This window comes from Rhamphochromis longiceps, linkage group LG6, assembly GCF_057381845.1.
Source record: "Rhamphochromis longiceps isolate RC_006_pf linkage group LG6, R_longiceps_female_GT1.1, whole genome shotgun sequence".
Classification (NCBI taxonomy): domain Eukaryota; kingdom Metazoa; phylum Chordata; class Actinopteri; order Cichliformes; family Cichlidae; genus Rhamphochromis; species Rhamphochromis longiceps.
In genome coordinates, this window is record NC_140562.1 from 7,774,057 (window position 1) to 7,797,362 (window position 23,306).

The 23,306-nt window shown below is 39.3% G+C and overlaps 1 protein-coding gene and 1 long non-coding RNA gene across 2 annotated transcripts; one reads left to right on the forward strand and one right to left on the reverse strand.

The window, feature by feature from the left end:
* Positions 1-20: 20 nt before the first annotated feature.
* On the reverse strand, positions 21-4,927 carry LOC146667435 (uncharacterized). Its single transcript, XR_014912064.1, has 3 exons — positions 4,801-4,927; positions 333-415; positions 21-139 (listed from the first exon to the last, which is right to left on the reverse strand). It is a non-coding gene; the product is annotated as an uncharacterized LOC146667435 (long non-coding RNA).
* Positions 4,870-22,795, forward strand: traf5 (Tnf receptor-associated factor 5). The gene is made up of 11 exons (XM_085409126.1): positions 4,870-5,008; positions 6,493-6,788; positions 7,108-7,171; positions 8,973-9,074; positions 9,359-9,523; positions 9,819-9,896; positions 10,458-10,532; positions 10,619-10,711; positions 11,186-11,326; positions 21,360-21,525; positions 22,201-22,795. The coding sequence occupies exons 2-11, from the start codon at positions 6,496-6,498 to the stop codon at positions 22,785-22,787; spliced, it is 1,764 nt and encodes a 587-aa protein (XP_085265252.1). The 5' UTR covers positions 4,870-5,008; positions 6,493-6,495; the 3' UTR covers positions 22,788-22,795.
* The last annotated feature ends 511 nt before the right edge of the window (positions 22,796-23,306 follow it).

Below are 23,306 nucleotides of genomic sequence, written 5' to 3' on the forward strand. Positions count from 1 at the left end.
TTTAGGTGAGGTGACTGTGGAGGCCAACGCTCCACCACTCTCCTTCTTGGTCAAATAGCCCTCACACATCCTGAAGATGTGTTTGGAAGGGATGGCATGTTGCTGTAGGATGGTGTGGAGCCATGCTGGTTCAGTGTGCCTGCAATTTTGCAAAAATCCCTAACAGTGTCACCAACAAAGCACCCGCAAACAATCACACCTCAACCTCCATGCTTCTCCATCAGTTCTTAAAGTCATGATAGACTGTCATGTCTCTTTACTTAGCTGCTTGGTTCTTTGCCATAATGTGAATTCTACCAGTTGTCAAATAGGACTATCAGCTATGTACCAACCTGACTTCTGCACAACACAACTGATGGTCCCAACTCCATTAAGAAGGCAAGAAATTCCACAAATGAATCCTGACAAGGCCCACCTGTGAAGTGAAACCATTTCAGGTGAATACATCTTGAAGCTCATTGAGAGAAGGCCAAAGGTTTGCAGTGCTGTCAACAAAGTAAAGGGTGGAAGCTAAAATATAAGACATATTAGGAGTTATTCTCATTTTTTTCTTTGGTGCATAATTCCATAGATTTTGCTTCATATATTTGATGTCTTCAGTATGTATCTAAAATGTAGAAAGTAGTAAAATAAAGAAAAACCATAAAATGTGAAAGTGTGTCCAAACTTCTGAGTGGCGCTGTATAGGCAGGGGTGCACATAAGTGGTCCGCAGGTGCGTATGCGCTGTCAAAATAAAAAACACGCACCAGATAAGAAGTTGCAACGCGCGTTTGCGTACATAAGATTTTCTGGAGGAGAACAGACAATTGTTTAGAACTCTTAAAGAAGTCGAAGAAGCTCCTTTAAGCAATTACTTTGGTGTTCCTCCACCTCCAAAGAAATGTCAGAAGGAGTCCGAACCGTAAAAGAAGCGCGTATTCTCGGAAAAGCGGTTGCAGGAGGTGAGCTGGCTTCACACAAATGATGAACGCACAGAGATGTGGTGCAGAATATGCCGTGAAAATCCCACTCGGACAACTTCTTATCTGGTGCACGTTTTTTATTTTGACAGCGCATATGCACCTGCGGACCACTGATGTGCACCCCTGTGTATAGGAATGGGCTTCATAGCTGGTATGAGGTGTTAGTATATGAGGCGTTTGTCATGTGTTGTTGTTCATCTACGGTTATATTTATCACATTTTTAGACCAACCTTTTAGATCTCCTAATGACAGGATTATTTCCCAATACATAAAACCATAGAACTGAAAGGAGGTGTAATTTCTTTTTTATATGAATGGACAGGCAACACATTTGTACAAAATATGAACTTAAGTTTTTAGTCTTTAATATTGTGTGCTGGGTTCATATTTGTCTTTCAACCAGTACATGTAGTTTCATGTCTACTACACATACTGGTTGAAGGGTAGGTTTTAAAGTTTTTGTTTTGAAACAAACAAACACTTTTGGAGTCTTTGGCTTGAAAGTCAAATGCATGTAACAAAGTGTGTTGATTATTAAATGAGAGCTTTGTCATCATCACCTATTTCCCTAATAGAAAATGTGGTATGCCAAAGGATTCAACCCTCTATCCTTTTGTTGTCAGCCCTTTATTTTCCTTGGACACAACTTAAATTAGCAGCAAAAATTCAGCATGGCAGAAGTTAGTCATCTATAGAAATCAACTTGTTGATATAAGACAATTAAGAGTCATGTTAGCAGCTCAGTGAGGCTGTATTTGGGCGAAGCTTTGAGCTACACTACACATTTCCAAAATTATTCCGTCACCCATCCAACGCATTGAGTTAAGGGGTTCCACGGGTGTATAAAAGCAAATACCTAGGCATGCAGACTGCTTCTGCAAACAATTGTGAAAGAAGTGGTCACTCTCAGGAGCTCTGCAATGACAGCATGCTAAGATGTTCACATTGACAATATTTAATTGGTTTACCTTGTAGCTACCATCTATCTTAATTTAGTGTGTTATTGGGCTATATTTTTCATTTGTTTTGCAGGGATTTTGACTTTATAGTGGCTCAAGCTTAGTTGCTCCTTGAGATAATAGCTGGCCCTTCATAAATGGTAAATTGAGTGGTTCTTATCGAGTGCTTTTCTACTCTGAGCGCTTTACACAACTTCCTTGATTCACCCAAGCACTTTTTTTTTCTATTCTCTTTCTATGTAAGTTCTTCTATCTAACATTCACACATCGATGGATGCACTGGAGAGCAACTTGGGTTTAGTATCTCGCCCAAGGATATTTGACATACGAGACCGGAACCACCAACATTCCAATTAGTAGGTGACCAGCTCTACCGCCTCAGCTACAGCCACCCCAATTGTCTTAGCCTATTAGTAAATTAGGCCAGCATCTTGAGTAAATGACTTTATTTTAAATTGTTGTGTACTGCAAAAGTCCAAAGTAGAACTGACTGTTGGCCTGCAAATAAATAAATGCTTAAGTTAGTGTAAGTACACTAGTCCGGCATTATTAGTAAAACCATTAACAGATTAAATAAATAATCATCCTCTTATTACACTGCATTACTCTTTTGGTAAAACTGTGGGCTGTGCGTTTTTCTTTGACAGGTACTGCCCATGTACTTGTATCTATGTCAGACTAAGCCCATCATCCTATGGCAACGGTATTTCTTGGTGCAGCTTCCTCCAGCAGAACTCATACTCAGAAAAACATCTGCTTAGGATTGGCTTAAGAAACAAGCATCCTTCAACTTCTCTGAATCCTTTGGCTCTTGTGAGTTCTAGGGTGGGCCTCTTACATTGGAACACTGTCTACGTTGCCATATACAAATATATCCACCAGTGTTTACAGTCTTTGTACCAGTACTAAAACAGTCCTTGTGTTCCCTTTGAAGTTCAAGTTTCACTGTTAGGTTATTTTCAGATTTCTGATTACTGTATGTCATTTCCCACTCATTATACCTCAGGACATTTTTTTTTAAATCAATTAATTAATTAATTAACTTATTTGTTTGTTTTCGTTTTTTGGATGGGGTGGGGGGCAACAAGACGCTGTTCCTATTGTAGCTCTAATAAAACTGTGGCCTCTGGGGGTTCCAGCAGGGCTATAAACTAATAGTTTTGTGTTAAACTCTGGTGACTTACGTTCTTTTCCTCAATGTCACCGGCAAATACCACTTACAAATCTGTACTTTTAGCAGAGTTACTGCAGCTTTTAGCAAATAAATGGGAGAAAACAGAGAACTATTAATTAAGAACAATTTTTCAGCAGAGGATTTATCCAGTTTAGGGGTAGCAGGTGGGAAAATATCCACGATGAAATATGTTGCTCAGCACAACAGTACCACTTTGAGTTTGCACATAGGAAATGGTTGAGTATAGTTTCTGACATGTCATTTAGCATAACGATGTACTCATGATATCAGTGGTACATAATCTTTCTGACAGGCCTTGTTATTCTGCACAAGACAACAATGTGTAAAGTTCAGTATATTCTTGAATAATTTGTAACCTAGTGTGCATCCAGTGGACTGTTAGTAACTTGTTCAATAATACTGATAAATCCTGCTGTACACTTACACTTGGTCATGTAGTTAATTTAATGCTTTTTGAAAACACTAAACAAAATTTTCACATCAACATCTTTTACATTTGTAGAAACATCTCCATCAGTCAAAGTAAAAGTTTTCCTTTAATTGTTCTATTGTTGTTGTTGTTTTCCCCATTATGTTTAGATTTTATTGGGTAAGTAAAAGTAAGCCATTTGAGTGTCTGCTATTTATTCCCTTTCTTCCTGGTGCTACCACTTTGGACTTGGTGTTTAAAAAAAAACAACTCATTGTGCAAGTGCTCTTAATGCTTTTTGGAATCACAGCATTCAATGTAACCAGAATCATAGAGTCCTTTGAGTTTCAGTATGGTAAAAAATATTGATGTTAACATGAAGCTCCTGACATGTCCTTCTGAGGCCATTTGCCAATGTCATTAAAAAAATATATTTGTACCATGACTGGTTTTATTCATCTTCTTCTTCTTCTTGTTAGTATTAATAATAATAAGACTAGTAAAATAATAACGCTTTATTTATTTAGCACTTTTCAAAGTCCATGTTGCAAAGACATTTACAGAGACAACAGATTAAAGCAAAAGTAATAAACGCAAGAAATAAAAAGACAATTCAAAACTAATTAAAAAGTCAGAGAGGGCCTTATCTTAAACTTCTTGACTTAAAGGTGTGTTTTAAGTCGGGGTTCCGCCGACCTGATTTCCTTCAGAGTCTGCAAGATCTCTACTAGTACTGGGTAACAACAGGTTCCGGATGTCGCTATGAGCAGGTACTTAAAAATAACCAATAAAATATTAAAGTCAATTATAAAATACACTGGGAGTCAGCGTAAAGGTGCCAACATGAGAGCATTGTGATCCGATCTCTTTGCTCTAATGAAAAAATCAAGCCGCTGAGGTGAAATTTAGCCGGAGGAAATTATTTGATATTCAATTCTGAATTTCACAAAGACAGCCAACATACCAGGTTCAAATGGTGTAAGTGGCAGGTATAGTTCTGTGTCACCAGCGTAAAAATGTACAAAAATCTCACTAAACAGTTAAAAAAAAAAGTAGCCTACGGTAACAGCAGACAGATTCAAGAGAAGAGCCCTTAGAGTTGCACTGCAACTTCATTATGTACGCTGTATTTCGTTGGAGTGATGTAGCATATCAATCTAGATTACTGGATTTTAATCTGAGTAAATGTTCTGAGTACTTCTTCCAACAGTGGTTGATATTAATCTTGTAACTTGCCTTTCATTACAGTTTGAATGAAACGATTTTTCTTACCTCGTGTGAGCTGCAATAGGCCTATAGCATCGGGCAGCAGCAGGTTGTTGAATCACTTCCTGCATTAACGTTTCCTTCTCCTGCTGCTACGGCTGCGCTGCCTATCATAGGATCATCAATAGCGATCATTAACATTGATCCATGCTGGGACTGCATGGATCGCTGTCTTGAAGTGTTTTAATGTCTTCAGAGAGATTCACTTACTGAGGTAAGAAAACCAAACGCTGAAGCTTGGACTCACAGTGGAAAATGAAAGTAAATCAGCCGTGGTGCTCAGAGGGAACATCTGGCGTTCGAAACTTTTCAGAGGATAAACGCGTTAAATATCCGAAAGGTGCTTAAAGTTGTTTGAGAGAAGCATAGCAGTAAGTAAAACGGCCTCCAGAGCATTAATTTGAGCTGAAATGTAAAGAAAGACGCAGCAGCGGGGATTCCCCAGTAGACTGAGCACAGACAACACAACGACCTCTGTCTCTTTTACTTTAAATACATTTAACGCACAATTAACGTTGTTTTTACGGTTTCATAGCAGTATAGTAGCGGCAAAGATAAAGTTCACGTGTACCTATCATTAGCATGTGCTGTGTATGACGCCCCACTGTGTGCTGTAACTGTGCGCACACACCTAGAAATGTACAGTCTTGTTCTTTTGATGATAACGGGATGATTGATCCGAAATACTTTACTTTTAGTTATGATTTCCTAATGCGTTGTAGAAGTTGGATTTGTTATTAAAGCTCTGCCTATAGTTTTGTTTTTCTTTTTCTTTTTTTTTTACATGTATATGCTACAGACTTTGGGGGAAAGCACGGTGGCACGGTGGTTAGCACTGTTGCCGCACAGCAAGAAGGTCCTGAGTTCAATTCCACCATCAGGCCGGGGTCTTTCTGTGTGGAGTTTGCATGTTCTCCCCGTGTTTGCGTGGGTTCCCTCCGGGTACTCCGGCTTCCTCCCACCGTCCAAAAAGACATGCAGTTTGTGGGGATAGGTTAATTGGAAAATCCAAATTGTCACTAGGTGTGAATGTGAGTAGGAATGGTTGTCTGTCCTTGTGTGTTAGCCCTGTGACAGACTGGCGACCTGTCCAGGGTGTACCCCGCCTCTCGCCCTACGACAGCTGGGATAGGCTCCTGAAAAGGAAAAGCGGTAGCGGATGGATGGATGGACTTTGGGGGAAAGCATGTTATGGTGTCAGAGATAGTAAGGGTAGATGAGTTTAAAAACCTGGGGGCAACCATTGAAAGCAATGCATTGTGGACAAGAGAGGTGAAGAAGTGGGTTGGGATTAGTGTCAGGTGTGATTTGTGACAGTGATACCAATGAAAACGAAAGGAAAGATTTACAAAATGGTAGTGAGACCTGAGGTTGAGTGGTTTGGAAACAAAGTTAGAGAGACAAGGCTGGCATGTGCAGAAGAGGAATAGTGGATATATTAGAAATGGAGACAGTGGATTTTGAATATAGACCTGCCAGGCAGGACAAAAAGAGGAAGACCACAGAGAAGATTCATGGATGTATATGCAGAGGGTTGATGTGACAGAGGAGGATGCTAAGCATAGGGTGTGTTGGAGTCAGATGATCCACTGTGGCAACCCCCAACGTAGTGATGCCATTTTGCACTGCACAATTTTCTATATCATATTTCTATATTTCAATCACCTGTACTAGCTCTTTATTCTGGCCTCTTGCAAGCTCATGGCAACAGCAAATACAAATCAGGGAGGATCCCCGGAGGAGGCAAGCATTCCCTCTGAGACCTACTCGTTGAGGTCCGAAGAGTCGAGGCTGGGGTCTGAGGAATCCAGAAGGAGGTTGTCGGGCCCCACAGTCTCCTGGGATTCAGAGCTGGCTTCCATCAGGCACAGGTTAAAGTTTGTGTTGAAGCTGAAGGAGGAATTTGTTTGTCCAATCTGCAGAGAGGTGGTGCTCAATCCCCAGCAAAACTCCTGTGGTCACATCTACTGCTTCCACTGTCTCCAAGGACTATTGTAAGAGCTAGTACACCTTAAGATGCACACACACTGGCACAGTTCACATAAAACCACATTTATACTGACACAAGCCTTGTAAAAAATTTGATATAGTCTCCCAAAAAACACACGTGAAATTGAAAAGAACTAAAAGAAAAGCTGTTCAAGTTAAACATATTGGTCTTACAGTCCATCTATTAAAAAAGTTCAGTCAATTTAAGACATGAGCTGGTTGACATAGCACCCTTACTGACACAGTCTACCTTAAAACACACTTATTTTAACACATGTCCTCCTTAAAAAATGTATGGTTGGGTCATTGTGCTTGGTGTTGCAGGGAGAGTTCATCACCGTCCAACCCAGTTTGCCCAGTGGACAAAGCTGTGATCACAACAACTGAGGTGAGACAGAGGGCAGCTGTAATTTGTCAGGCAGACTTTTAGCTTCTGCAGAAGCTAGAGCTGTGCCATTTATGGTTTTCTTGGCAGGTCCAAGTGTGACATGCCAATACCAATTTTTACTGATTCAGAATTTCTTCATAAGAACTATAATTGACAGCATATAAAACAAACTTTTTTTTAATAGAAACATTTATTTTCATAGTAAAATTAATTATTAAGATTTTTTATTTAATCAGGATTGTAATAATATATAGGATTGTCTCTCACTGAAACAACTGAAAATAAAGTGTCCTGCTACTGGAAAGAAGTGGGCCTCAAATAATGAACTAAAAGTGAGTTGCTATACACCCACCTTTACCTGATATGTTTGACCTTTTTAAAAAAAAAAACAAATAAAAGAAAAAAAAGAAGCAAATGTAAAAGATTCATATAGCAAAATAAATGGCCTATGGGTCAACAAACATGATTGATACCCTGATGTCATCTCCCTGGTCAAGAGTGGTTATGGTACAACAGTAATATTTACATTTTCACATAGAATAGAGGTGGGGTCAGACTGTCTCTTGCAAATTGAAACAGATCATTGCAATAAATAAATTAAATCCATTTGTCTTTTTTTTTTTTAAATAAACACAATATCTTCTTCATACACATAGACTAACATCACAAGAGCCTGTGTTTTTTAAGCGATAACACTGAGGTTTCAACAATATTTGCTGTGTCTCTAATAGTTGTAGTGTACAGTAGAATGTTTCTCTTAAATTAGCTACCTGAGTGGCCAAAACCTATGTAATGAAAGTACAGAATCTAAACAGTAAAGCAGAGGACCAGCTGCAAACAATGACATATAAAAGTAAATGAGTTGCATAAAGTGATTTGAATACTCATGTAGAGTACAATAGCAAGATTTAAGAATCAGTCCATTTGCCATTATGTGAAACTAACTGTGAAGAAGTACATGTTTTACTTTGTCATAGCATACATTCATTATTATTCAATGAGTTTTTTGAGCTAGTTGATAAAGAAGTGTTTGTGTCTGAATAATGAAAATTTCACTGACCTTTGCTTCAGCACCACAGTCAGGTCAAGATTTAAGGTTAAATAATGTATAATTTGTGTGATTTCTCCTGTCTTCCTTCCCTCACCCCCAACTGGTTGCGGCAGATTGTTGTTCCTCTCTGAGCCTTCCCGCTGTCACCAAAGCATTTGGGGGTTTCCTGGGGGGGGGGGTTCCTCTGTTTTCTCTGTTTTATTGTAGGGTCTTTACCTTACAATGCAGCTTGAGGCAACTGTTTTTTTTAATTTGGTGCTATATAAATAAAATTGAATTGAAGTGACTGTGTGTGTTCAAGGTAGTGAAAATCCATGCTCTCAAATGTCTGTGAAGGTTCTCAGTCATCCAGGTCATCGTAGTCAAAGGAGCTTGCAAAGAAAAGCGTCTGGACTTCTTTAAGTTGCTTGAAGACGTTTCACCTCTCATCCGAGAAGCTTCTTCATTCTTCATTTGACCTTAGAACTGAAGAAGCTTCTCGGATGAGAGGTGAAACGTCTTCAAGCAACTTAAAGAAGTCCAGACGCTTTTCTTTGCAAGCTCCTTTGACCATGCTCTCAAATGTAACAGTATGGTTCTATGTTTTTTTGGACATCAGTGGAGCTCTTGGACACAGAAGGAAAAGATACACTGACAACACATGACGACACATGCAAACGGTGTTGTCAGTTTTAGTTTGAAAATTTCAGTGTTAGTTTGAAAATGCACTTTTGATTTGTTGAAGTTATAAGAAATATTTTTTCCATGCAGGTTTTCCAGGATAACTGCTGCAAACGTGAAATTTCCAGTTTAGAAGTGTACTGCACCAATGCCCCAGCATGCACGACTATTTTCACATTAAACAATCTGCAGGTAAACTCTATATATGCAAATTGTAGTCTAACAACTTAATAGATTAGATGTTCATGCTAAATATGCATATTGACTCTCTGGCCCACAAGGACACACCATGTTTTGCATAGCAGAAATAAGGTGAGCATGGTGTTTTTAGCTAAAATCTGTGTGCTAGTGTTGATAACAAGACTATTGAAGTTTTGGACATTGCCACTGCAATATCACTCTTTGGTTTTTCAAATAGCTGAAGTCATGTTTGGCTCAGATCTATACAACTGAGGTAATCTGTTCACTCCCTGCAGGAGCACCTGAAGTCATGTCAGTATGAGCAAGTGCAATGCACCAATACAGGCTGCATTGCAGTGTTACAGAGGAGGCACTTGCAAGAACACCTGACCAACATCTGTCCATACCGCAGGGAACCCTGCCCACACTGCAGGCAGCTGTTCCAGCTCAGCCTCATTCAGGTAAAGTCCACTGACACAGCACAGAAGAGGAACAACTGCACCTTTTCTTTTACCACTGAGAATGGTGATCCAAATCTTTCCAGCTGTTCTTGGTCCAGCTTTCTCAGGTCAGGATTGGTGCTAATTACTAAAGGATTTCATTTGCTGTCAGGGGTGGACTTTATCTCACCAACGAAAATACACAGCCAAAATCTAATTGAATGCTTCTCTTCCTGAAGTGTAACTAATTTACTCTTAAAATACAGTACAAGTATAAATTTATGATGTGACTTTGTGGTGACTCTGTGCTCCATAGGATCATGTGCAGAGCTTGTGTCCAGATGTGAAGGTAGACTGTCCTGAAGGCTGTTCCCAAAAGGTCCCCAGACACAAGGTGAGCTCATCTTCTGAATCACATCATAGCTCTGCAGGAACAGCCATCATCTAACTGTTGCTGTTTCAAACAAACAACCAGCTGTAGTACACAAATATTCTACCAGAGCTGGTTGGTTGTTTCAGTTTTTTCTCAGTTTTAGTACTAAATCAGACATCATAACAAAACCAGAAGGGTATCACTGAAGGATGGGGGTGAGGAAAGAGATCAACTTTAACCAAGAAGATATATGTCCGCATTATTCAAATAGCAACTCTTGTACGTCAGTGGCACAATCTGAAATAACTGGCAGTTATGTATATCCCATCCCCTGCATTCAGTATATACATCATTTATATACAAAACAGTGGACAGCTTAGCAAAAAAAAGCACTATAGTGCTACCAGAGTCTAAAATTGTGAAAATTATTAAAAGGACATTGTTGCTGTAGTTATATATAGTATAAGCTGATGTAACAGTTTCTGATTCACATATACAGACCCCAAGAATTGCTGACCAATCAGTTAAGTATTCCACAAAGTCATCTAGTAACCTGATTTTTTTTCTTTTCTTGCTTTCCAGCTGACCAGTCATAGACAGTTATGTCCTGAAGTTAACAATGACTGCTGTTTTAAGAAATTTGGCTGCTCTGTACAGGTTAGTTCAACTGATGAAATAGTGAAATTGGTTGCTTGGACGTTTAAGATCAAGTGACTTTTTTCCTGTTATGCTATGATTCACAGGGTAAAAGAAGGAATGCCAAGCTTCATGAAGACAAAGCTATCAATCACCACATGCTGCTGGTCCTGAGGAGCAATACCCACCTGGAGAAACAAGTATTTCCACTTTACATAATGATATTGATACTGTACAACAGTACACATATATAACAGCAGTCATTGGGTTAGAGGCATGACGGTGAGGTTCACATATAAGCTCATGTTGACAGTGGTCCAGGAGTTATTAAAGGAATCAAAATGTGTAGGCTCCTGCAGAATAGCACGTGAAATATGAAAAAATCTGCTCCGTTTCAGAAAAACTCATAATTCACAATAATAATCAAGATTTCTCCAATAACATATTTTTCTTTTCTTGTGAGAGTTTAGAATATTCTGATTTTATAAGTAACTTAGTATATTATTAAAAATAAACTCTTACTTGAAAAAGTTACATTAAGTATTCAAAGGATTATATCCAAGATTTTCTCACCAGCATAGCTCATTTAGTATAAGATGACAAGATAAATGTCTAAGAGATAAATGTGACAACAAGCTGTGTGTTTACCTTTGACTGTTCTCTCCCTGTCTCAGATGGAAGTTTTCCAAGAGGATTCGCTGGAAATGGAGCAGGAGGTCCAGACAGACACTTTGCTACTTACTGGACTGCAGAAGCAATTCAGACCACTTTTGCAGCTGAGCAGCAATCATGAGCATGCGGTCTCCATGGCTCAGGTTAAAACACGGCTACAATCTGACTTGTCAACTCTCCATATACTGTCTTTACTTTTATCATATTTGTAGTCAGGATGATGCTGATGAATTTTATTTCAGTTTTACTTTTATTTTTTCGTAATGGCTATATTTAAACTTTGAGGAGCTTCTTTGACTTTCTGTCTTACAGTGCATCTGGAAACTATGCACAGCAGTTCACCTGTTCCACATTTTGTCATATTACAGCTATATTCCAAATAATAATAATAATAATAATAATAATAATAATGGATACTTTATTGATCCCCATGGGGAAATTACTTGTTTTTCTCTGCATTTGACCCATTCACTCAGTGAAGCAGTGGGCAGCCCACTAAGCAGGCGCCCGGGGATAGGATTGAATTGATATTTTACCTTAAAATTCTAAACACAATGCTGCCTAATGACAAAGTAAAAAAAGGTTGCTTGAAATTATTGCAAATTTATTAAAAGGGAAAATAAGAAATATAACACCTACATGAGTATTCAAAACCATAACATTTAAAATTGAGTTCAGGTACATCCTATTTTCATTGATCATGTTTCTACAACTGGCTTGATCTGTGGTCAATTCAGCTGATTGGACATGATTTGGAAATACACTGTCTATATAACATCCCATAGAGTTTTTTGGCCTTTAATTGGCTTTTTTGATAGGGAGAGTGAAAAATCAACAGGAAAGCAAAGGGTGAGAGAGAGGGGAAGACATGCTGCAAAGGGCTGTGACTCAGACTCAATGCCCAATGCCATCCCTACAGTGAAGCATGGTGTTGGCTGTATCATGCTATAGAGATTTTTTTCAACAGCAGGAATTGGGAAACTATTCATCATTTAGGGAAAGATGAATGCAGCAATGTACAGAGGCGGTTCTGTAAATATCCTTGAGTGGTACAGCCAGAGACCAGACTTCGAACCTGATTGACAGATCAGGTTGAAACTGACTGCAGATCTCTAGAGAGATCTGTGCGCTGACACTCCCCATCCCTCCTCCCCACATGATAGAGCTTGAGATTTTCTGCAAAGAAGAAACTGCAGAAAAAAAGACTTGTTGCATCATACTCGAAAAGATTTGAGGCTGTAATTGCTTCAAAAAGTACTGCAACAAAGTATTGAGCAAATGTTGCATATCGTTAGCTTCATAGCATAATTGCCTAAGTCAATGACTTAGGCAATTATGCTATGAAGCTAACGATATACCTATGTACAACTGTTTTTTACTTTTACTAAATTTCAAAAGTTTCAAGCAAACTTTTTTCACTTTGTCATTAATGGTATTGTGTGTAGAATTTCAGGCTGAAAATGAATTTTATCCATTTTTAATGACGCTGTAACTAGGGATGGGTATCGTTTAGGTTTTATCCAACACCGGTGCCAAACCGGTACTTTTGAAACGGTGCCGGTGCTTAAACGGTGCTCGAACCGGTGCTCGAACCGGTGCTTAAAGAATGGAGAACACAAAATTGGTCCAAAAACCTCTCATGTTTAGCTGTTTTTTTTGTAAAAAGATAACAATGTTAGCCTTTTCTGCAGCTATGGGGCATATATGGCATCACTCTTGGCTGGAAGCAGTGCTTAAACAATGGAAAAAACACAAACTTTGTCCAAAAACCTCTCATGTTTAGCTGTTTTCCACTTTTTCTTTGGTCATTTTACCCTTTTTGGCCAGGGTGAAGGGAGTATCTGCCATTAAACAAGAAGCCGCATGTAACTACAACGCTGTTTGCTAGTTCACCTTACATGCATTAATGTAATAACGTGGTTAGCCTACTCAACGTAAATTACACACGAACAACATTAAGCTACTCACGCAGAGAAGAACGGCTGCTGCTGCCATCATCATCATTTCTGCTACACTGGCAGGGCTAGGGGCCAGGACTCTCCTCTTCAGGTTTTTGGGGGATGTTGCTAACTCCGGGTCCGATAACAGGCAAACCACCCGTAGTAGGTACGGCGCATTTCTCGGCTTTTAAAACAACGCTATGCGTCGCCAGGTGTTTCATCAGATTTGAGGTGTTACCTCCTTTGCACAGTATCACCTTAAAGCACTTGTTGCTGCTGAGTTTGCATCTTTTGCTGTGAAGTACAGCCAGACTTTGACCGCTTCACCTTGGGCATTTTTAATCTGTAGATCTGCTCTAAAAGAACGTATGTGAAATGAAAAATGATTGGCTAGAATCTGAAGCATATGACATCTCAGGAAAAAAAAGCACCGATATAAAACACCAAATGTGCGCTGCTTTTTGTTCTGGTTACTACCGTTTATGTCAGAACCGGTACCCATCCCTAGCTGTAACATGACAATATAGGGAAGTGAAGCACTGTAAATACTTTCCAGATTCACTTTAAAACAGCGGACACTGGAAGTTAAACCCAAAGAGGTTAAACCCAAAACAGGCCCCTTAAAGTTCAACTATACTGCAAAACCCCAAAAGTTACCAGAACCTAATTTTTTTTTAAGTTGAAGCTTATAAGAACTTCAAGAGTTTGAATACATTTGACACGTACCTTTTGACTGCAATAAAATTAGCACATTTTAAAAAAAAAATGTTTATTAAGATTTTTGATATAAAGAAAAAAAACAGACAACACAACAGCAAGGGCAAAAAAACAGAAGGCAAAAAATTACACTGCATCAACAAAGATACTACTTCAACACTGGCAAGCTACAAAAATAAAACACTAGGGTGGTAGACTGAATTATTGATCAGAAGACTTTGTTTTAATACATGATCTAAAAATGGCTGCCACACATTAAAAAACGTACTAAGTTTGTCCTCTAATGTATACCTAATTCTCTCCATATGCAGTAGAGCAATCAGTTCTGCCAGCCACGAGGTACAATGTCAGACTTCCAGAGAGCCAAGATAATTTTCTTAGCAATTACCATTCCTAACAGAATTGTAGTTTGTGCAGCAGAGCTGAGGTGTAAAAGGGAAGAGGAGGATCCAAACAATGCAGTTATTGGGTGGCTCTAATGTGCAGTTGTACATATCAGAAAAACATTTAACCAATAGTTATGCAATTTGGGACAAGTCCAGAATAAATGGGTAAGAGAGCCTTCTCCAAGTTTATAACGATCGCATATTGGACTAATGGAAGGAAAAATCCTATGCAAATTAGTTTTTGAATAATGACGTCTGTGAAGCACTTTGAATTGAATTAATGGATGCCTTGCATTTATAGAACAAGAATGGATCCTACACAGACTCCTCTCCCAAACCTCATCTCCAAATAGCAAACCAAACTCTTCCTCCCATGCTGTCTTCAAAAAGTCAGATTTAAAAGTCAAATACTCTGAAAAACCATTCACAAAACCAGAGACCAACTTTTTAGAAGCCGGGGAGCTCAGAAGGAGCTTAAAAATTGGCTCCTCCTCCGGAAGAAATGGAAAGTTGAGGATACTCTGACGAACATAGCTTCTTATCTGTAAATAATGGAAAAAATGTGATGTAGGGAGAGAGAACTTGTTCTGCAACTGGGTAAATGATGCAAATTGCCTATCAATATATAAATCTTTAAGAGTAAATATACATTTCTGTGTCCAGACCTCAAAAGAGGCATCTAAACATGAGGGTGGAAATGCATGATTACGATATATTGGAGTATGGATCGAAGTGTCTGGTAGTGCACAACCTTTTTTGATCTGACTAAAGATTTTAACGCAGTTTAAAACTATAAAATTATTGACCTTGGTTCGCGGATTAGAAGACGAAAGAAGAAGAGCATCACTCTCTACAACCACCCGGGGGCGGGGTATTAGCAAACATGACCTTTTTGTACTCTTCCTGCCAGTAAGCAAGACTTCTAGCATTCACAGCCCAATAATAAGACTGAAAACGTGGCAGACCAAAACCCCCTTAAGTTTGGATTTACATAGATGAACTTTTGATATCCTGTGAGTTTTAAAGCCCCAAACAAATGGTAATACTACTGAGTCGGCAAAAATATATAAAAATAGATATAAGAATTTAGGAGGAGAAACCATTTTGATTATGTTAATGAAACCTACCATGGAAATAGGGAGAGCCCTCCATTTCCTTTTTCAGTTTTTCAACTTGTGCAGAATAATTCAGCTTAAAGATCAATTTATGATCCTTAGGCAAAGTAACACCCAAGTATTTCAATCTATCTGTAATTTTAAAAGGCAAAGTTTTCAAAAACTCAACTTCCAGGTTTGCAGTCAAAGCCACAAACTCACTCTTCTGCCAGTTAATTGTATAACCCGAGATTTCACCAAATGACCTCACCAGATCCAATAGTACAGGAACAGATCACTCAGGATTTGATGAGAACAAAACAACATCATCCGCATATAAAGAAATGTAGTGCTTGATATTCCCCAATCGGACAGGGTCAATGGAGGGCTCATTCCTAATGTCTACTGCAAGAGGTTCAATAGCAACTGAGAAGAGCAAAGGCCTCAAAGGGCAGCCTTGTCGTGTCCTGCGGTGTAAAGAAAAAGGCGCTGATCTATCTTGGTTAGTGAGAATGGAAGAAGTGGGATGTCTATATAGCATATTAACCCATGATATAAACTGTTCGCCTAAACCGAACTTCTCCAGTACCTAGGGATGGGTATTGATAAGATTTTCACGATTCCGATTCCATTTTCGATTCTGTTTAACGATTCGATTCTTTATCGATTCTCTTATCGATTCTCTTTAAAAAAGGAGAACACTAAGGTCGATTAGCTTAGAACATAGGTGTCAAACTCTGGCCCCCTAATCACATTTGGCCCGCGAAGCCATACCAAATTACTATCAGAGCTGGCCTACTGGTATTATACAGCTAATATATATATATTGTTTAGTATTAAGCTTTGCTTGTTCCATATTCAGTTTTTCAGCAAACCGTGTTTGAGTCCATAAGAAAAGATTCATTCTTATATCTGGAGCAATAAATATATTTCAATAAATATTAACGTTAGCCCGCAACTTTGTTCCAGTTTTGAATTTTGGCCCACTGTGTGTTTGAGTTTGACACCCCTGGCTTAGAACTTTGTTTTATATCTTCTCTTTGAACAAGATAGAAATTTAGGAGTAACATGGCCTTACAAACCCAGCAGTGAGATCTTAAGAGATCCAGCCTACGGCTCTTCAATGGGGTGTCACAGGGTCCCCAGGAAAAAAAATTGTAAATGTAAAATAATAAAATAAATATTCTTCAGTAGGAATAACAAAGTATAACATAAATTGTTCTGTGGCAATTACACAAGAATATCCAGTAATGTCCCTGCCTACAATTAAACACATTCACTTACCGAAAATCGGGGCATCTGCTGTGGCAAATGGGTGCAAGCCTTTTACCACAAACTTAGTCACTGCTTGGTGTCATTCATCTATCCTGGCCTGAAAGGAGACGCTACCGGTAGACTGCAGCGAGAGCTGCCAGCATCTGAGCCAGACTCTGTCTCTCTCATCACGGTCACCTAAAAGCACAGTAATGGCAGGTTTTGTAATAAGGCAGATCGCGCTAACATAATATGCACTGTTAGTTGATTATTTACCTGCCGCATTAACGGGAGAGGACGTGCAAACGTTACCGCTGCTGCTGGGTTGAGCTTCACGAGTCCGGAGCGGAATTAAAAACACGACATTCATTTAAGGTCATCGCGTGTTTTGTGAGCAAATGCTTTTGCATATTCGTAGTGTTTCCTCCCTTAAATGAAATATCTACTTTGCAAGTATTGCAAGTTGCCCTGTTGTCATCCGTTCTCGTAAAGTATAACCAAACTTTTGAGCGTTTGAGCCGCTTACGCGCCGTGTTTCCTGCCAGGTAAATGACGCTCCGCAACGTGATGACGTCATTCGGGGCAACTGGAATCGATAAGGGAATCGTTTGCAAAAATGGCAAACAATTCCAAGGAATTGAAACAGTGGGAACCGGTTCTCAACAAGAACCGGTTTTCGATACCCATCCCCACCAGTACCCCAAGCATATAGGCCCACTCGACCTGGTCAAACGCCTTTTCAGCATCTAAGCTCAGTACTGCGATCTTGCAAGTCCCCCAATGCCTATGATACATAATGTTCATCAATCTCCGAACGTTAAAAAAGGAAAACCTCTGGGGCACAAACCCAGTTTGATCTGGATGTAAATTAGCACATTTAATATATAAATTAAAAAATATTCAGTTCCTGCTACTTAAAGTTATAACTTAAAAGGAATAGCACAATAGAGTCACTTTTCCAATTTAGAAAAACTCAATTTTCAAGCAGTCTTTTGAATTAAACAAAAGTCAAATACCTGGACATTTTCTTGGTTTCCGGCAATAACACAATGTGATGTTATTATTCAAGAAATTATTTAAGAAAATAAAATCATTTCCTCAGAAAAAAACAGAGAAAAACACAGTTCTGGGGGTCATGTGGGAAGCAGCAGCGGTGGCAAAACAGGTTCGGAGGCCGACTGCGTGGGAAACAGCGGTGGTACAGGCAAAACTAAGGCTGCCATGATGGCAAAGAAAGTGCTGGTGTGGAAAGTGGCTGGTGTCAGTGCGACTTGGCAGCCATTGGCAGACGGCTGGTGTGCAGGGCCAGATGAGGCAGGACCACATGAGGCAGGACCAGACGGCGCACTGACCTCTGGTGGAGATGGAGTTGGGGGAGACTGTGCGTAGAAGCTGCAGGTGGTTGAGCTGATGATTCAGTAGTCAGCAGCATGGAAGCTATGGGTGATGGAGCTGCAGGCGGTGGTGTAGACAAAATAAAGAGAACAAGAATACAGAACTAAACCTTCAACAGATACATGACACCAGGAACACAGGGGAGGCACAGAAACAAAACAGAAACTAGGAACTATAAATATAAATATAATACAAGCAGAAAACAATAATTCAAATAATATAACTTAAAAAAATTTCACAGACCCAGTACTATGACAACCAGCTTCCAGACCCCTGTACTCGGAATGATTACAGCAGTGTTCAGTCCTTGGGATAACTATAGTATTGTAGGTGTAATGCATAGATCACTCCAAATATTATCAAGAAGTTCATCAGCATTTTTTGGAGGCCTCCAGTCTCTTTGATGGCAGACTTTCACAGTTTGGACATGTGCAGAGGTGGGCTGGTAGATATATTTGGCAAAGAATGTTAGATATTAATGAAAAATGAAAACAAAGTGGACCATTGCTAGAATTCAAAATCTCACTTTTGGTTTGAGGTTCATGCTAAATAATCTCTTTCCATTGTGGATTTTTTTTAAATTCAGCCATAACTTTTGCTGACTTGCTGACCTGTTTTGGAAGCCCACTACTTGAATAGTCATTGGTTGAATAAGACAACTGTTACGTTTGGTGTAGATGTAGGTTTTCCCAACAGTCACCTCAAGGTGCTTAAAATTGTAAGGGAAAGCTTACAATATTAAGCACCTTGAGGTGACTGTTGTGATTTAGCACTATATAACTAAAATTGAATTGAGTAGAACAATTCAAATTAGTAGAACATGTTAAGCATACTCTGTTTTAACTCTCAGTTCACCTACATTGGAAATAATAATAATAATAATAATAATAATAATAATAATTAGTCTTTCAGAAGAAAGAGAAGTAGAATTTTGGTTGGCTACTATCTTCTTTTTTTTTTATTCATGTTTTGGATGGACAGAAACATATACACATATACAACGGGAGTAATAATATTGTCAGTTCTCCGTCTTAACAGCAACAAACAAATAAGAGCTAACAATAGCTAAAGAAAACCAAAAGAAAAAAGAGAAAAAAAAGAAGAAAACAAAACAGAAGAAACAAAATAAGAAACTGCCTACTGGGAAACACCAGCAAAAACAAGAACAAAAGGGGCAGAACACCCAGGTGCCTAGAAACTAAACTTGACCTTGACCAATTTCTTTCCTCTACTGGCTGTCAAAGAAAAAGAACAACAACAACAATGACAACGACATAAGGAAAACAAAATAAGAAAAAAAAAACAACGTATCACATTATCTAAGAGACATTGTCGATGTACAACAAAAAGGGACCCCAAACCTGATCAAAAATATCTTCTCTCCCCTTAACTCTGTACGTAACCTGTTCATATAATGCCATCTTGGACATTTGTTCAGACCATTCCCTGAAACAACAGGGGCTGGATGATTTCCAGTGCCTTATCCTGCAGCCTGTTATGAAAGCCAAACGCACCCATAGTCTCTGTCTTCTAGTGAGAATACTGCTGTCAGGTAACAGACCCAGGGCACACAAAGCTGGAGACTTAGAAAGGTGAAGATTAAAAAGATCATTCACAAGGTTAATGATCCCATCCCACAAATAATCATTTTTCCGGCATCCATACAACATGAACTAGGGTCCCGGCTTCCTCCTGACATTTCCAGCAGGTGTCAGTGTAAGCAAGCTTCAACCTGACTAGCTTACTGGGAGTCCAGTAATTTCTGTGAAGCAACTTGTATTGGATAAGCTGAGATTGTGCTTCACGTGAGCAAACATACCATGATGAAGCCAGCTTCTTCCAACTATCCCCTGAAATCTGAATTCCCAGATCCTTCTCCCAGCACTGCCTCAGCCCCTCCAAATTGGGAGAGTGCGCCTCTCTGAAGATCCCATAGAATTTGGATGCTCTGATTCTATTGATACCAGGAGCTGCAAACACCTCCTGAATACTAGATGGAGGGTCTGAGTTATTGTTCAAAATGGCTTTAATACAGTGTCTAACTTGAAAAAACCTCCAAATTTCCCTTGGATCCAGATTACATTCTTGTCTGATTTCCACAAATGATTCATGCCAGTTTGCCCAAATAAATCCCCCACCTGGTTGATACCTGCCCTAAACCAAGCCTCCCACCTGAACGGTTTCTTACCAATTAATATTTTCTTATTATACCAGATAGAGGCTCTAGAGGTAAGATAGGGGCTAGTGTTGATAAATTGATGAGCTCTAAACCAGGTCTCTTGTATGAAAGCCAATACTGGATCTTTAAACGGTACTGGTCTTCCCCTCTGAGTGAGGAAGGCCTCTAAAGTATTTGTATTCTATTTTTATCTTATTGTATATTTATTTTATTTTATTCTACTGTATATAGTATTTCATTTTATTCTATTCTGTACAGTTGTGTACTGTATTTATTCTTATTGTATTCTAATTTTTGCCTCATAACTTTTGCACTGTCCACTTCCTGCTGTGACAAAACAAATTTCCCACGTGTGGGACTAATAAAGGTTATCTTATCTTATCTTAAAGATGAGGGAGTCACAAGACTTGAGGACAGAGGACAGGGCGGTGAGGACAGAGCTAATGAGTTGAATCTGTTTTTCAACAGACTCAACATTGCCATAAATGCTCACCCTCCTACTGACTTACTTGTAGTCAGTGTGCAATCCACAGCCACAGCACTCTCTCTCCCTCCCCCTCCACATGGCACCATAGCTTCGGGTAAAAGTCCTGACACCCCTCCCCCACCTATCATTTTCACTCATGACCAGGTTCAAAGACAAATGAGAAGATTCCACTCAGGCAAGTTTGCTGGACACATAACTTATTTATTTGAACAGTTTCAGTCAGGTTTCAGAGCTCATCACAGCACAGAAACAGCTTTAATGAACAGCTTTCTTGTCCTGCTAGACCTCAGTGCAGCATTCGATACTGTTGACCATAATATTTCATTAGACCATGCTGTAGGTGTTAAAGGCACTGCACTACAGTGGTTTAAAACATATCTATGTACTAGACTCCAAGTTCATGTAAAAGAAGAGGCCTCTTCACACGTTTCACAGGGTTCTGTGCTAGGACCAATTCTGTTTACATTATGCATTCTTCCCTTTGGCAGTATCATTAAAAGGCATAACATTAATTTTTACTGCAATGCTGATAATACCCAATTTTATCTACCCATGATGCCAGATAACAATGTTTTTTTCTGAAATTTTTTTTCTTTTTTGTTGATTATATTCTGTCTTTCTTAATTTTAACTACCATAAAATTTAGAGAATGTTTTATTTACATTTGATGTAAATAAACACACAAATTACCCCACTGTACCCATGTCTGTCTGTGTATTATCAGAGAACTCTTAGAAGGCAAGAGGATACCCTATCTTCTGTCCAGCTGGACCTCCAGCAGGTGTCTCGGGGGCTTCGTCCTCATCTGGAGGAGCTAGCACAGCTCAGGAAGTCTCTGGATGTTGCGATGCAGGAAGTGTCTGAAGTTGAGGCCCTTAGAGAGCATCTAGGTAACTGAACCTCAGACCTCTTTACCACAGTAAATGTAACAGCGTCTTCCCTGTATTAATAAATTGTTACTTGGTCAGATATGAAATATGCTGTCTTCATTTAGCAACAGAGACTGTAGCTAGACAATGTCAAGTAGTCTGGTGCGATCCTCCAGTAATATCTTTCACCATCCACCACTTGTCTCAACAAGGTTAAGAGAAGGTTCCAGTTCTCCACTTTCTTTACTTTCATGTTTTCAAGAACATGAAAAACGTTCTTAATCGTAAATTGAAACAATGAGTAATTTCTGCATTGATGCAATATAAAATGAAGAAAAATATCAGTTGTCCTCCTTCCAACAGTCTGTGCTTCTGATTTTGAAATTTAAAATACCAGATTAGGACCCTTTATGGACTTTTATGGATGTCGTTTAGTCTGAGCTCATTTACTATAAACTTTCTGGATAAAGTCATTAACACATAAAAGAAATGAGGTAAGATACTAAGGCTGCAACCAACAGTTATCTTCATAATCACAATCTGGAATCTGAAAAGGTTAATCCAGCCTTGGTGGTTATTACTCTGTTTTTCTGAACTAAATGAACAGTAAAATAATTCAACAATGATTGGGCGTGTCTAGACAGTAAAGAATATTTCAGGATTTCGCTAAATGATCTTATTATGTTCTTCAACCAGGAACCTTGGAGGAGAACTTAAAGCGTCACTCAGGCCTCCTACATCTTCATGCTGCTCAACTTAATCTCAATAAAAAGCACCTGCAGGAGCTTGAAGCGACATCTTATGATGGGAAGTTGATCTGGAAAATTGAAGACTTTGGGAAGAGGAGTGGGGCAGAGGCCAATGGTCAGCTGTCATGCCTGACAAGTGTGCCATTCTACACTGGACGCTGTGGATACAAGATGGCCATTAAAGCCTATCTGAATGGGGATGGGGAGGGAAGAGGTACTCACCTGTCACTTTATGTAGTCCTCATGCCTGGAGACTTTGACACTCTTCTGCCATGGCCTTTCAGACAGACTGTGTCTCTCTCTGTTCTGGACCAAAGTGGTGCCTCTAACCATCGGAGTCTCAGCTTCAGACCTGACCCTATCACCAAATGCTTCCAACAACCCACTCCTGAATCCCAGACCAATGTTGCTGTTGGATTTCCTTGCTTTATTTCCCACAATATGCTGCAAACTCCCCAAAATGCTCTGTACGTTAAAGACAACACGCTATTTGTGAAAGCTAAGGTGGATATGACAGGTTTTGAGCAGCTGTAAAATTTCTTCATTATCTGATGATAAGCTTAAATGACAATATTAACAAAGATATACCATAGGGATGGGGTCATGTGGCCCAGCCTTAAGATGGCAGCATAGCGGGATTGCTACTAAGACAGCGTACAAACTGTACGCTGTTAGTGTGGTTTGGAATATACAGCATTGAAATGTCTAAAGCTTCATCTGTCAAACGGTGTGAAATCTTTCCCGAAGACGCAAGACAGGCACTAAGACAACCGCACCAAATCCAGCACACAACACAGATGAAGTATTGGATGAGTTCAAATCAAATCTGAGACATATTGAACCAGGCGGCTCATATCGAGGAGGCTGAGGCTTGCATTGTTGAGGTAGAAAGCACACTTGAAAAAAACAGAAACATCACTGAACTATCAAAAGAATCCTACTTCTTGAAGCCAAAACAGATGACTTAGAAAACCGAGTAAAATGAAAGAACTTGTGCATCTTTGGCATAAGAGAGGAAGCAGAGGGGAAACAACCACTCTTCGACTTTATTAA

Excerpts from the sequence above, each read along its gene's own strand:
- traf5 (XM_085409126.1), top strand. The coding sequence starts at position 6,496 with ATGGCAACAGCAAATACAAATCAGGGAGGATCCCCGGAGGAGGCAAGC. Across the intron at positions 9,524-9,818 it reads TCCAGCTCAGCCTCATTCAG|GATCATGTGCAGAGCTTGTG; the intron begins GTAAAGTCCACT and ends TGTGCTCCATAG. Across the intron at positions 10,712-11,185 it reads ATACCCACCTGGAGAAACAA|ATGGAAGTTTTCCAAGAGGA; the intron begins GTATTTCCACTT and ends TCCCTGTCTCAG.